Source organism: Cyprinodon tularosa, unplaced genomic scaffold, assembly GCF_016077235.1.
Source record: "Cyprinodon tularosa strain WSP-4 unplaced genomic scaffold, ASM1607723v1 ctg262, whole genome shotgun sequence".
Classification (NCBI taxonomy): domain Eukaryota; kingdom Metazoa; phylum Chordata; class Actinopteri; order Cyprinodontiformes; family Cyprinodontidae; genus Cyprinodon; species Cyprinodon tularosa.
Window position 1 is genome coordinate 843,756 of NW_024038966.1, and position 16,012 is coordinate 859,767.

Consider the following 16,012-nt stretch of genomic DNA (forward strand, 5'->3'; position numbering starts at 1 on the left):
ACTTAAAAAGTACAATTATCTTATTAGTACAGTTTGTTTTATTTACAAAAATGGTTTAAACTAACAATAACAATGTGTCTGGGTTGTGTGCAGTGTCTTTTTCTGTTATTCCAATGTAACATTGTGGGAAAAGGTGTCTTGAAATGAGTGCCTACTTGTATGTTAAAGGGAATTTGTAAAGAAGCTTGGCATTTTACAAAATAAGGACAAAAAGCATGACAAGAAACAATCCAGTGATGTTAGCAATTGGTTTCAGTGTCTATTGGTTCTGGACAAACCAAAGAAAGTCCTCTTTACAGGTATTGCACAGAGTTCTTGTTCTTGTATAAAAAACAGTGACACTGAATACATAGAATAAATCCACATCTTTTTCCTTCCCTTTCCTCCATCTCTCTCTGCTCTGCTCCCCAGAGAATCATGGCTTTTTTTTGTATTCCACTGATCAGTGTCAGCGTTGCAAATCTGCAACGTCTTTAAGGAAACCTGGTTCTGTTTCCAGCCGACGTTTGGAGAAAAGTGTTTTTTGGTGAGGTGTTCCTAGGCAGTGTACCGTGAAGTGAAACGTTTCTGCTTTTTTTAATCTACTTCTCGTCCTCGTCGCCTTCACTCATGCTGCTCATCAAGGCTGAGGCTCCTTTGGGGGAGTTGGGGGGCGAGGGCCGGGCGTTGTACCAGCGGGCGGGGGGCGATGGAGGGGAGGGGGAGCGCAGGGGGGACAGTTCACGCGGAGGGCTGTTGCAGGGCGACTCTCTGGGCGACAGAGCGTAGGACAGCATCCGGCCGCTGCGTTCCTGGAACACTTGTTTCTGTTCAGAAGCAAAAGAAGAAGAATATCAAGAGCAATACATGGCGATTACCTGCTCTATGATTAGCTGTAAAATGTCTGGGTAATTATCATATATATTTTCTTTCTCAAAATAAGGGCATTTTTTTCCTAAATAAAGGAGGTAAGTGACACACTTTGCCAATGGAACAACACAATTTAATTTTTAAATAAGAAAAAAAAAAACACTTGCTTTGCCTTATTTCAAGTGGGTATTATCTAATTATCTTATATTAAGAGTAAAAATACTCAAAAATCACCTTATTTACCTGCTTAATTTAAGGGAAAATACATTTACCTTAAGACATTTTGCTTATTTCTAGATAGTTTTTGCAGTGTAAGAATTATACGCACACAAAAATGTATATGTATATACCCCTCGGTTATCTGTTTGTTTCAAATAGGCTGTTTAAGTCAAAATTGTCCTGGTAAACCACATTTTTAGGATGTTTCCTTGGTTCAACACACTAGGTTTAATTTGCATATTCCTGGAGAGCAGGATGGTGCTCTAAACTGGTGTCCTGCACACTTCAACAAACAAAGCATCAAGACTGCAGAGAGACACCTCTGTCCTTAACATTTCACTGATGGGAATAAGTTAATTTGGGCTTTACTTGTTTAAGTTAAAGGGCCTCAATTTAGTTTTCTAACATTACAGCTAACAAAAGGACAATGAGGCAGAGCTCTGCCCTAAGAGGAGGCAGGACTGCAGTAGTGTTAGCTATATTGGTAAGATAAAAATTGGTGTTGTTAGAGCAGCATAAAGAATAAAAAAAATAGCTTTTTGTTTTTTCTGCTTCTGAAAGATTAATTCACAACATTTAGGTTCAGTGAAGATAAATGTTTTATTATATTCTACAGAAACATGTTTCCTTTTTTGGCCTCATTGAGAGCTCAAAGGAAATTAGCCAGGACATCAGAAATGCATGTTCTCTGTTTTTGCACAGTGCTCGGCTGGCCCTGGGACACCGCTGGCCTCCCAGAGAGAAGGAAGTCTGGGAGTCTCTACTGAGACTGCTGCCCCATGTCTCTGATAAGCAGAAGACAATGAGTATTAGTAAGAAACAAAGCGTTTAAACTCAACAAATTAAGGTTTTAGTTTTTGGTTTACCATAAGTTGGAGGATATCTGCCTCCCTTTTTGCATAATGTCACACAGTATCAAGCTTAACTTACCCATGTCCCATCGGGTCCAAAAAGTTCTAGGAAGTTGCCAATAAACTCTCTAGATTTTTCTTCCCATTTCTGGATGAGATCGTGGCTCTTCTCCTCCACGCGGTATACGAAATGTTTGCTCTTCTCTTCAACAGTTCGAACCTTTTCCTTCATGCGATCTACCTGGTTCTGTAGTCGATACTTTTTCTCCTTTGGGGCAAAAAAAAAAAAAAAAAAACAAATCAGAAAAAAATGTATCAAAAGTTTAGAAAAGACATAAATGCTTGAAGAGTTACAAACCTTTCACAATTTAGTCCTTCTATCCAAAATTAACTGAGCTCAGAAATAAAAGTTCTATTCAGGCTTTACATCCTGGAATATTGTTTGATTCTTCTTATTTGCATTGGACTCACTGGCAGGGGGTCAAATAGATGATCTGAAGGTTTGTCTGCAGAAATGGAGGCTCTAGTCATGTCTGTTGTGATGGATAAGGAGCTGGCCCAAAAATGGAACCTCATTTATCATAATGAGATACAGATTATGGTCAATGGCTTGTACTTATACAGCCCTTTTTCAAGTCAGAGGACTTGACCAAAGCACTTTAGACTACATTCAGTCATTCACCCATACACTGATGGTGGTAAGCTACTGTACATTGGGCTGGGCTCACTGACAGAAGCGAAGCTGCCATACACTGGTGCCACCATTCTCTTCGACCACCATCAGTAGCAATGCAGGTGAAGTGTATTGCCCAAGGACATAACGACACTGAAAGCTGAAGCCGTGGCTTGAATCAACAACAGGGTAAACTTCTTCCTCCGACGCCACTGTCGCCCCGCAACTATATTATGCAAGAGATCTGAATATAAATGATAGAAATAGGCTTCATTTTTAGAATTTCTGGACACAGCTTTAGATATAGAGTAGAGGTCTAAATGAAAGGACTCAGATTAGGTGGTTTAATCTAATGAAGATGCCTCCTAAGTGTGCCTCCTATGAGCAAGTTTCAGTCCTTTGGGGAAACAGATCCAAGGGTCGACTGAAAACTCACTGAAAAATGTTGATCTCCCAGAAAATTCTATGTTATTGTAGCTAAATTAATCTGTTGGATAGAAGCACTTTGATGAATGGGCAAATTGTTGGGAAGGGCAGTGAAAAATGTAGTAGTATTTCATCCCATTATGCACAGACAGCGACGTAACATTACAAATCACACAATAAACCGAGATATGAGTAGGTGTCTTTATGATTTCTACAGACAGGTTTACTACAATAGTAGATTAAAACCCTGAAATGATGGCTTTTAGTTTCAGTGTGCCACCCCAAGATCTTTAGTGGCCCTATCTGGCCACTTAAGATCTTGGGGTGGCACTATGGTGGCACCTATGAAACATTTCTGGAGGCGCCGCTGGGGAAGGGGCACTCAATCCTGACCCTGATGGTTTTTTAAGTTCACTCCCCTTTTTTAGGAATAGATATAGAGCAGTGTGAGCCCCATGAAAAGATTTTAGACTGATTTTATGTATATATGCCTAAATATAGATTACACCCAAAGTCATTACAAATTATCGCTCTTGTAAAAGTGACAGCAAATGAGTGCCAATCATTTTAAGTACAAATGCTCATGTAATTTCTTGCTCACAAACCAATCCTCACTGGTGTTTTTCCCTCTTCCTAAATCAGGAATAAGGACACGGTTTTGAAATTATGCCACTGCAAAGGATCTAAGGGGTCTTACTTTGATGTAGCTAACATTAAGCTCCTTAGCTGTGTAGCCGCGTTGCAGGTTACGTCGGGCGTATACATCATAGTCTCGGACAATTCTGGTGATAATATCGGAGGTTGAGATCCCCTCTGTCCGTTGCGTTGGGACAAACATCCCTGGTGAACAAACAGATGCTGTTGCAGCCCAAGGCTCATTTACGGAGGAAATGTGGAACATGATTGCTGTGATCCCTGCAGATAAACCGCCTGACCTGCTTCTTTGATGTGTTTATAAATGTCCTCGGTCCCCGCTGATGAGTACGGGATATCATCATGAGCCACAAAATCGATCTGGAAAACAACCAAAGGACACATACTGTATGGCAGAAAACACAACACGGGCACATAAAATAAATCAATAACATGAGAAGAAGTCAAGCGGGCATGCAGCTGAGCTTTTTAGCTTTGCATAACATGAAGCAATCTGCAAAAGTATTCTTTTAACATCACATTTAGTTTATCCTACTGGGAATTATCTGATACACAACCAAGTATTGAAAAATTTGGAAGTGGAAGGAAAATGATCTGTTCAACCTCCTTTACTGTTAATGACATTCAATTCAATCAATCGCCTTCACAAAATATAACGAGACAGCAATCTATTAAGTGTTAATTGAAAAGTTACATTTGCTATCCTGTTCTTTGACAAACATTCAGATCGGCTAACCTCCTTATTATCAAGAGCAGAAGGGTTTGATCACTCTTTGTTTTCATTCTTGCAGAATTTTATCATTTAAGCGCCATCATGATCATCTTCCCTGATCTCCTTTGATAACTGGATACACTCAGAAGCAATCATTTATTTTTGACTTTACATAAAACATGGCTTTCCACTAAGAAAGTCGTATTTTAGTTAAAAAAGGAGACATGTTACCGGTGAGCTGTGTTTTACTGTGAATCCGCAATAATTGGTTATAACCATCGACGTTTATGTTATGTGTTTGAATGGGCCAGTATAATTCTAGAGCTAAATCCAACTATCAGACTATAACAGGCACCAATGGGGCTGGACCGGGTCTATAAAAACGCCCACAGGCATTTTCGGTTGTTGCGTCCAACAACCGAATACATGTAGCTTAACAGGGGACATACAGAATACACAATTTGAGCTGTTTAAAAAGAAAATATATAGAGAAAATAAATCTATCAAATATTTAAAAATAATATCTGGTAAAAATAAGGGTTATGCATTTAATATTAAAACAAAAAAAATCAACTGTGTATCTGTGTATCACTGTTTTGGTGGATATAATGTTTTTAAAAAATCCTTTAATTACATTTTAATTTGGCAAATTTATATTTGTTATATATAATAAAACATTAAATAACTTATCATAAATTAAAACATTTATAATTACATTATGACAGTCTTGGGCCAGCCCAAAAATAGGGGAACATTCCCTATGCCCGGCCTTGGCACCAACCCCTTCACCTCTATAATTGTCAAACATGGAAATTGATTTTCATGAAAAAGCTTAATTCAGTCTGACTAAACCTAAATCATTTTTTTTAAACAACAGACCGAAGGCTTAGCTTCTAGATAGAGACGGCAAAGGCTAAAAGGTGGGGGGCTGAATGCAAAAGTTTTTCTTCCAATTCACAATTATCCACTACTTTGTGTTCAAATTCTAACAAAATACATCCATTCAGAGACTATAAGCACTTCTCCAAGGTGCTGCGTGTATTTGAAGTTGGCAGTAGTGAAAAGTAACAAAGTACATTTACTTGATTACTGTACTTTTTTAGTATCTTTACTTGAGTAATTTTCTGGGGGTTAGAAGCTGCTAGGTACATGTTCCTTTTGGCTCAGCCTAGCTTTGTAATCCGCTCTTGCTCTTTTTCTTTCTTGAAATTTAATTTCAATATGCAAAGAATAGCAACCCTTAGTAATGAATTTGGACACCACTGCTTAGAGATAAATGTGAGAAACTCACTATTTGTAGCTTATAATTTTTATTAAGGTGTTAGTTGTTGCCATGTGGCCAAGTTGTTCAGTAGGATGAGTTCTCAAAGCAGAGTTGCGGTTTCTTTTTGCAACAGATTAAAATTAAATGTCTTTTCATAGTGATAGTATGAGGAGAATCAAGACATTTTGGTCTGATTTAAATAAGAAACAATAATTAAAATAGCTTTCTTCAAGTTTTTGTAGCATTTTATGCTAAAGTTCTTTACAGGTGGTGTAGAATCTGTAGCAGGTGGTTCTATGTGCCAATACATTAGGTGGTCTCTCAAAGCTACAAGGTTCGTTAAAATTACTCTAAAAATAAACAGAAATGTACTGATATTAGAAAATTACACTTGTAGTAGTTTCAAAAACAAGTAGGCCCTACTTTAATACTCTAACTTGAGTAGATGTTTGACTGAGTAACTTTTTCTTTTTTTTGTATAGGCTATATATATATATATATATATATATATATATATATATATATATATATATATATATATATATATATATATATATATTCATTCAGAACATATGTCCAAATAAAATCTACTTCCAATGTACCATGGTTTTTTTCTTATTTTTGAAACCTAAAGAAAAAACAAAACAAAACGAGACAAAAAAAAAAAAAACACCCACACCACCCACTCTCTCCATGTAGCAACACATGTACACTGTAGAAGTACTATATGAAGCATTAACCATATTTTTGGAAGGTCAGAATTAAGAGAAAAGAGCACAACAAAAATATTAGAATAATTGAAACACAGTGAAGATCAATGTTGATCAGTTACTCAGGTCTAGTAATTTTAACTTTTACTTAAGTAAGTTTTGAGTATGAGTATCAATACTTTGACTCAAGTACTACTGCTGAGTACTTCATCCACCACTGGAAGTTAGACATGAGAGGATTTTAGTCATAAGTATCTCTTTTCACTCATCAATAGCAGTCCTCCTGAATCGTGCTTAAAGAGTTCTGTCTTTGGTGAGGACTGTTGTTATGCATCTTTTTAGTAAGCTTTTAACTGACTCTACCAAACTGTTTTAAGTGGTCTGTATCAAAGATAAAAAAAACAACAACTAACTGCCAATATAAAGTACCTAAACACAGAGAAAGATGAATGAATATAGAATGAACTACACCAGCTAAATCTAAATTAACAATTAAATTAACTTTCCAGCTAAGGAAAAGCAATAGATCAGATAAAGTTAAAATAAACTAAATTGAAATGTTTGCGAATAAAATTATTTCTAGTCAAGTTTTTTTTTGTTTTAAAGCCTAAGCTCACAAATGCACCTTGTGTTTCTCAAGGAACTCTGGCGTGAGCGTCCACGGTGCATCTCTAAGAACTTCGTCAACGTAGCGGCAGTGCCTCAGGGCTTCGTAACGTTCGTGCTCCGTCATGACTGTGAAGCCCTTGTACTTATGAGTCAGCTCATCGCTGCACACTGTTGCATGAGAAATGGAGAGAAATCACAGGAACACAGAAATAAACATGGATCGAAATTAATCCGTTTGTCAAATTTGAGTCTGTGGCCCCGTCTTACCTCCTACTATGAGATAGGTGTTTGGAAACAGGTTCTTGGCCTGCATGAGGGCCCGAGCATGGCCTGAGTGGAACAGGTCAAAGATGCCATCTGCGTAGACTCTGACTGGCCGGTCGACTGAAAGTAAATAATATTCAATTTGCAGATATACAGAAGAAGCGTATGTTTGTGTGAAGCTGATGAAGACTCAAAAAATAAGAAAATATAGAATTATAATTAAGGAATCTTAAGAAAATGATAAAAAAAAGTTTGCAGCTTAGATCTTTTTTTTTCCAGGTATATCTATGCTTTCTCGGAGTTCAGTAATAAATATTTTATAAGTTTCATTTTTTTTTATATCTATCAAGTTTATGCAAAGTTTTAAGATTTCTGAAATCTCCTGGATTGCAGATTCAGTACCAAACGCTGAGTGATTGTGACTCATTCTTGTCATATTGCTTAAAGGCTGCAATCCTTTTATTCTGCTTTCTTTTTCCTAGATAATTTTTTTTTGAGAAATGATCATAGGTCAACCATGGTATTATTATTATCAGAAAAATCTTTAAATGTGAAAGACACAAACTTCCAGTTTTCCAATGTTCAGTGATGGATTTCATTGCATTATCAGATTTCTTTCTATGACACAGAGTTAGATACAGTGTGCTGGATCATTGCAAGTCAGTTAGTTTGAAAGTTTTAACTGTAAAAATCACAGTCCTTTCCATAAATTGCATCCAAATAACACATTAGTGATTGATACAGATAATTAAAGAAATATTCGTACATGTTAAGGAAGACAAGTTTATTTGTATATCACAATCCAGTACAAAGACAGTTCAAAGTGCTTTACAACAGTTAGACAATAAAACTGAAAAACATAAAAGTAGAATAAAAGGAAATAAAGATAAAAGCATGATAAGCATGAAAAGCATGACGTGGAATTGGCAGCCTAGTGCTTAGGGCATAGGGCTTGAAATCCTAAGGTTGTGGGTTTGAAACCCACTCCCACACACTGCCACTCCGGCGCTCTGAGCAAGACCCTTAACCCCTGATTGCTCCCTGTGCGTGGCACACTGTTCCCAAAGGGGATCGGTTGAATGCAGAGAGTTAGTTTCTCCATTGTGAGATCAATAAAGTTTAATTTATCTATTTTTTTTTTCTAAATACAGATAATACAGAAAAGTAAATGAAACAGTTGCTTGTTAGAAGAGGCAGGATTTTGTTTTGGTATGACACAGAGAGAGGGGAAGCTGAGGAGGAGAGCACATGTTTCCCAGGAGATAAAGGTGGTTAAGAAAAGGAGATCTCCTGTTAAAGAGTTTAGAGTTCCAATTAAATCCGAATGACAATGATAACAGCCGACCTCTCTGATAAGATCATAGAAGAAGGATTGTACTGATCTTTTTATTGTAGGGCTAAAACACAATCCAAATAAGGTTTAGTGATTCTGCTAACCTATCCTAAATTACCTTTCTTATCTATGGTCACATTATTATCTGATTACAAATTTTAGAATTAGTGAAATATCAAGATGAATTCAGTCTTAACCATAAAAACCTAGTGGTCAATTTGTAGAAAACCACGATTTCCATCAATCCTAAAAGTTTTAACCAAGAATGAAGCTTTAACAGATTAGGGAACTTTTTCTACTTCAGTTGACAAAAGCTGGTCAAAATAAAAATACTAGATTACATGTTCCAAAATTTTACATCTGCAAGTCAGCGCTGGTTATAACCCTGCTACACCTGAAGGATAAGAGACTTACATCGGATAAGGAAAAAAAACATCTTAAGCTGCCTGAAAGAGAATAACTCTGGAAAAACGTCCAGGTTTCATGGAGCTGCTAAACTGACTAATCAGGAAAAAAGCTTTGGTCAGTCAGTATGAATAAAACCCAATGTTCCAGTGCAGTGAAGCAGGACCCTTGCAGAAAAAGCAGTAATCCAAGTATTTTTATCAAGTAGTCAAACAGAGGTCACTCCTCTCTAAAAGTCATGTGTAAAAGAAATAAATAAAAAAAATCATAATTGCATCTACTCTCTAGTTCTCTAGTTACTCATTGTTGGCTCATAATTTAATGCTGTGACCTAAAAACTGTAACTTAACTATAAAAACTTAATAAAGTCTTTCCATAACTGAATTAATTTGGAGTTAATTAAACTGAGATAGAGATTTTAAACGGTGCACAGCAAGTCAGACCCTTCCACTTAATGTATTTGGTTTATTTTAGATCCTAAAATCCTCAAGAGAAACTAAATGGACAGTATTAATATAGTGTCATACATATTTAGAGATATCTCATAAACAAGGTAGTCATGGAACCAAAGCACAAAAGAACAGAAGTAGTTGGTTTACAAGGTAAGAAAATCTAAGAAAAGAGGTGTGAATACTTTTGCACTGAACTCTCTATGGAGGAATACGGCTGATGAAATATAATCTTCAGAAAGGGGAGAATATCACAAAGAGATAAAGTGAGGAATGGGAACACCGAGCAGGATCAAGGTGAAGATGAATGGATACCTGGGGTCCCTCTGCGTGCTTGTGCGATGCTGAGCTTCTCATGAGGTGCGCTGCAGTCGCAGCTGGTCTCCGCAGCAAAGATGGCAGGCTCGGTCAGAGTCTGAGACAGAAAGGGACTGGGTCAGAGGAAGAACCTGGAGCACGGCCGTTTGCCACTTGTCTCCCACTTACAGTAACCGCAATTAAGGTATTGACTACGGCTGAAGCTCACTCTGCTCCCTGAGACAACAGCAAGGCAGAAAGAGCTGCACTCAGTGCTATTGATCACTGACTTTCACCTCTCTGCATGTACTGCAAATAATGACAGGACGTGTATGTAACTTAGCATGGTGCTGAAGGGACAAAAAAGCTTTGGTTCACCCTGATTCTGCAGCAGGAAACTGGTAAGAAAGGTATTTATCTGGCTGTGCCAAGAATCTCATCAAGGTCAAAGTGTTGCAGTTTCATCCCCTCCTGGAAACCTGTGTTTTGTGTGCCATCTGTTGACTGCTGGGAATATTCACCCATTCTCATTCGCACCCTTAAAGAGAAACAGCATGGAGCAGAAAGCCGGGGGAGTGTGAGAGGACGAAGAGAGCATATAAACAGGTTCAGTCAGGCCCCTGACGTCAGCACTTCCTACAGGAGTAGAGGCGAAAATAGAGTCTGAAATGGTGACAGGTTTCAGGAAAACAGAATTTGTCTCTTGGAGTTTTAATAGACTTTAAATCACACAGAAACTGTGAGGCTTTTCCGGCTATCTATACATGCAAGAGATGCAGAAATCCTCCTGTACCAGTATGTAAACGATACTGTCTAATGTATAATAATTATAATATAGATTAATTCAAATAATTTTCCATTTGTATCGAACTGAAGCTTATCTACATGTTTTGTGCATCCTTTCCCTCCTTTATAAATACTTTTAGAGGTACACCTATAACTTATGGGCAACTATCCACGCTGGTGTTTCTCTTCTAGCCAATAGGACAAGACTGTAGACTTTCAAATGGTTGAAATTTCAAGCTCTTTACCTAGTCCAAAAATCTTCTTTTATGTTAATTTATGATTATTTCTTCTTTTTTTACAGGATTTCTGTGTGAAAACTGTCTGGTGGCCACAGAGGATGGTTTATTCTGCGTCTCTGTGTAATTAGCTTCATGTTTTGGATCTTTATTCTACTGGAAGATCCACCAAAGACTTGTTTTCAGTGTCCTAAACAAAGCAAAAAAAAAAATCATCATTAAAAATGTGCTAGCATTACAAAGAACTCATGATGTACCCTGATATAGCTTTTTAGAGGAGAGAACAGCCCACAGCATAATAGATTTCTCGCCATATTTAACAACTGTTCATTATGTTTTAGCACAACTAATACACTTAATTATATTAAATAGGATGGATTTTTTCCCCCCACATTTGTTTATCTTAGGAATGTCATATTGCTATGAATGATACATTTATTTTAATATTGTTCTGTATGTGATTTAAAGTAAAAAGCTCAGAGGTCAGTCAGCAGCAGCTATTATCCCTTCAGGAGGAGGCATTATTACCTCTGATTCCTCCAGCACAGTGATACTGTTGAGTTAACAGAGAGCAGATGGCCAAGGTTAAACTTTGTGATCAGGAGTATGCAGAGGCCTATCAGGGCGTGTGGCCGGAGCGTGCTCGTTCTAAAGCCCGATCTGGCACAAGATAGGACATCTGGCATAAAGAAGGATTAAAGCTGTAGAAAAACTGGCCATGCAATAACACAGGCAGCAAAGAGAGAGGCTGCCTACAATAATATAAGATGAGGAGAAGATATGGGGGTATGAAGGTTTGGGAAGACAAAAGGACTGAAAAGGTGATTTGTATCAAGGAGTATTAAGGCAGAGGATCCAAACACGGGAGGCTCTACGATCTCACTGCGACAGTCATCACTCAGCAGGGCATTCCTCTTGATTTGGCAGACACCCCTCAGCAACAACAAGGACTGTCCACTCGGCACTCTGAGCATCTCCCTCATGCACATACATCTAGGATATGTTTCATAACAGGGAATAAAGGAGGACCCTTTTGTTTCCCCTCTACTTCCTGTCTCCGTTCCTCCCTCTTTCATACACACACACCTACACATATAATCAGTCTTCCCTGTCTCCTCAGACTGATGGAGAACCAAACAGTAATACACAGCCACCCTACCGTCCGAGGATGAGGGCAGGTGTGTTCTAGCTCCTCCATTTTCCCCAAAGCCTCATGGGATGCAGCTGATTTCTAGCTGTTTTCTGACTCAGCATCAATGAGGAGATGCTTCTCTTCTGGCCACTCTGTCTCCTCTGTTTTCCCCGCCCACTCTCTGCTCCCTCTATTCTCCCACTCCCTCCTCCTCCTCCTCCCTGCCCTTTTTCTCACAGGGTGTAATCCTTTACAGGCAGCCGGAGGGTGACCAAGTTAAATGTGACGAGGAGTTATTTTTTAAGGAATGGCAGAAGGAAGTTAGAGTAGAGCTGTTGGTGTAATCTGAGCTTATTACACAGTAGTTGCTAGAATAGAATAGAATACACAACCTGAAATAGTTGTATTGACATCATTTTTTGGTGTTCCTAAAAGTCAATAGTCAGCACCACCCCTACTTTGCAATAGAGTAGGCAATATTAGTTTTTAATGTTCCACTTGACCAGAGGCGTCAAGTAATGAAGTACAAATACTTAGTTAGTGTACTTAAGTAAATTTTTTAGGTATCTATACTATATATTATTTTTCTTCCTATTTCTGACTTCTACTCATTATATTTTCACATAGGTATCCACGCTTTCTATTCCTTACATTTTTAAAACAATGTTACTCATTATTCTTGGCTTTAGTTTATGTTTACAAATATTTATTTCACATCATGTACGCCATCCAATGCAGATCATTTGCGACATCCACATCTAGTGAAAACTAGGGTAATTGGATGAGTCATATCACGCAAACACTCAATGGTTAGCTAAAGGAAATCATCAGAAGCAAGCAGGTGTTCTTTAAACTGTAAACGTGAATTGTCTATGCCATGCTACAATGTTGGATTCAGAAAAAGATGTTGAAATGCCTGAAAGGTTGTACACAGGTGAGAGCGTATCGGGAGATGTAGACCAACAAGACCTCCCTCATCATTGGCCCTATCTCTAAGAATTTTTCGAAATAGTTGTAAAATTAAGCTTTCAATTCATATAGTGGCATCTGGCTGTTTTTTTTTTTTTTTAAAGGGTACTTTATACTTTTATACTTTCATTAGTTTATGGAGCACATACTTTTTCACTTTTACTTGAGTAAATAGGTCAAGGTTGATACTTCAACTTTTACCAGAGTTTTTTTAAACTGCAGTATCTATACTTCTGCTTAAGTAACAAATGTGTGTACTACTGACATCACTGCACTTGACCCATTTTGATGCAGTGTTTTATTTTGCTTTTGTGTTTTCCTCCTATAAAACATCCACAAAAATAAGTTATAAGTTAATCTTTGATTTATGCTCATTATAACTGAATAAGAATCCTATGATTTGTATGTTATGTGCGTATATCAGACAGTTATTATACCCAAATTGCCTCTCCGGTTTATAAATAGGGCGCACCTACTGTCTCACTGCTGCAGACAAAGCCGCACGGAAGAGGTCTCACTTCGCTCCTTTTATATTTATTGTTGTTATCAAAAAGAATTTTGCCTAAACATTTAGCAAATAGATTAAAACATTTAAATCAGTTATAATTACAATGTTTTTTTAAATCGACAACATGAAACCGGAGGATTACATTTCTTGAGAGACATTCGATTAAAATTAGCAAACGAGCGTCTGTCTTTGTAGACAATCTGCGCTATTTCTATGGTGACGGAGGAGAGGCGCGAGACGTCCCATGTTGGACCAATCAGCGCGCGCTCCAGCAGCAGGAACTCTGGGGATTGGTGGAGTGAAGCGTTATAACGTTACAAACAAAACAATTGAACGCTTAAGATTTAGGTCAAGTGTAAAACACATGTTTAAGTTCCTTTAAAATGATTTCATGAAATAAGGTTCTCTATTATGAGGAACACTCTTATAAAAATAAACACTTATAAACGTTTATGTTCTTTATTCTCCATAGATGACTTTCTTGTCTCTAAAAGCATCGAACAATGAAGCAGTTTTTTTTTTTTTATTAAGACTGATAATATGTCACAATGTTTATTAATAATAACAGAAATAAGGTCCTCTCACCCTCCATGATCCTCTTCTGCAACAAACAGCTGCACAGCAGGGGGCCTCTCTGACCCGCCGCTGTTTCACCATAGTTCTCCAGCAGTAAAATGACTTCTGTCTTCTATTCCTTGTTGTTTTTATGAGTATATGAAGGATTATGTCCGTTTTTCTTAAGCACAACAGAAGAAAAGCAGCCCACCCTGTCCAGCTGGTCTGCCCACAGCCCCAACTGAGGGGGTCACAGTCTACACAGCAGCGCTACAGTAGATAATCTCACTGATAGACAGGCCTGGACCCTCCTCCTATTGTATGGAGTTGTAACTGACTATTTTATATGCAACTGCTTTTGACCACATATCAAAATAAGTCGCTCAATTGAGATAAAATATTCATCTTGCTTGTTATTGTTTGTGACAATAATTTTTTTAGATTATCTATTTATTGTCAGGAATCTTTTCAGGGATAACTTTAAATCAGCCTCGTCAGTAGACATTTAGGTAGGCTACAAAAAGCTTGTAACATCTTTGATTTTTTTTTTCCCACTCTGACCAAGCCCTTTCCAAAATCTTTTTTTTCTCCCCTTTTTTGCTTGAGACATTACTAGTTTTTTAGATAATCCGGGTCATGGGGCTCCAAAAATAACAATCACCAACATGCATTTGTGGCACCGACTAAAATTGAGGAAGTCCATGGAGGCAAGTACTGATTCTGAGCACTGAATAAACACATACAGAATAGTTCATTCAGCTATTTTAAAAAAATAATTTTATTGCAATGGCTTACAGTTGACAGACAGTTTTATAGATTTTATTTTATAAGATAATCCAATGCAGCTTGGAAAAGACAACTATTAGTATTATTACATGGAAAGTTTAGTGGAAGGAAAATGTGCGTGAATAAGTGAATAAGAAAAGGGTGAATAAGTCACAAGAATGATGGTAGAGTTTCAATGGTCACCAATATGTTCCCATCTTGGACAAAGGAACGATCCTTATATTAATCATCTTCCTTCCTGGAAAAAGAATTGTCGCCAAATCCAAGTTTGGGAGCCATTATGTCAGTGTTGGTCTATTGAGTCTAAAGACAGCCTTGATGACTAACAGTTAATGTTAGAATGCTTAATGTTCCCATGTGCTAAAAATTTTTAGAGAGATGCCAATTTCATTTCCTGGGGGAACTAGCTGCTGCCAGTGCAGCCAAAAGTACCAGCTTTAATTAAACCTATTTACCTGGAGAGGAAACTGCTTGATCCAACCATCCACCAATAAAAGACCGAACATAACACCTTTTATAAAAAAAAAAAAAAAAACTTAAGTTGTTTTATGAAAATAATGATTCAAATATAGATTTTTTACTGGTCTGCAATCAATAAATTAATAACTATGCTATACTTGGAAAAAATAAAGTGGTTGCAACTAGGACATGTTGTTATGGCCATGACTGATAAAGACTGATAAAGGTATATTTATGTTTGTTTTTATTCTATTAATGCATATCATTTTGTAACATCTCTGTAAAGATATGGAGTCACATTATTATAAAAAATGTGCTACTGTTTTACTTATTGTTTTGAAGCAGAGTTCTTGATTTCCAGTCGTGCATTTTTAAATGAATAAGAAAAAAACTCTTTCTGAATAATTGTATTTATTACAATAATGCCAACTATTGTTTTAATTTAGCAGTAAAAGTGTTTTAGTGTCACTGTTTGATACTGATGGTCTTTTTATGTTAGATTAACCATTATCCTACTGTAATATTATGATATAGAAGCATTTGGATAATGGTTGCCCTGTTGTTATTGTTATGATAAAAACATTTACAGGGTGCATCTGTGATAGGCTTCACCTGAGAATACTGTCTTTATTGATCACTAACCCTCATTTAGTACAGTTTACTTTGATTCCTCATACTTCTGTAGGCTACTAATACTTGTCATTGCTGCAATGTGTATTATATCTTCTGCAATATGAAATACAACAAAAGTCTTTTTATGGAAGCTTTTGGAGGGAAGTAATGTTTGCCAAATGAATTTGTGTGATCAAGGCGAAAATAAAAACAGTCTTACTTTCAGCTTGTAAGTTATAGTTTTAACTGCTTTA

The 16,012-nt window shown here is 37.2% G+C and overlaps 1 protein-coding gene across 2 annotated transcripts; it reads right to left on the reverse strand.

Moving 5' to 3' along the window:
* Positions 1 to 20: 20 nt before the first annotated feature.
* Positions 21 to 14,159, reverse strand: pcyt1ba (phosphate cytidylyltransferase 1, choline, beta a). Of its 2 annotated transcripts, none has more exons than XM_038289055.1 (8): positions 13,932 to 14,159; positions 9,734 to 9,833; positions 7,235 to 7,351; positions 6,984 to 7,135; positions 3,954 to 4,032; positions 3,716 to 3,858; positions 1,999 to 2,187; positions 21 to 806 (listed from the first exon to the last, which is right to left on the reverse strand). In XM_038289055.1, exons 1-8 carry the CDS (start codon positions 14,001 to 14,003, stop codon positions 582 to 584), a joined length of 1,077 nt encoding a protein of 358 aa, XP_038144983.1. In that variant the 5' UTR covers positions 14,004 to 14,159; the 3' UTR covers positions 21 to 581. The 2 variants fall into 2 exon arrangements, with proteins under 2 accessions (XP_038144983.1, XP_038144984.1); XM_038289056.1 differs by lacking the exon at positions 13,932 to 14,159 and adding an exon at positions 11,897 to 12,049.
* Between the last annotated feature and the right edge of the window lie 1,853 nt (positions 14,160 to 16,012).

Coding starts and splice junctions, on each gene's coding strand:
- pcyt1ba (XM_038289055.1), bottom strand. CDS start 14,003: ATGGTGAAACAGCGGCGGGTCAGAGAGGCCCCCTGCTGTGCAGCTGTT. Junction 7,136..7,234: donor CACCTATCTCATAGTAGGAG/GTAAGACGGGGC, acceptor CTCATGCAACAG/TGTGCAGCGATGAGCTGACT. Junction 807..1,998: donor TTGGACCCGATGGGACATGG/GTAAGTTAAGCT, acceptor GCTTCTGAACAG/AAACAAGTGTTCCAGGAACG.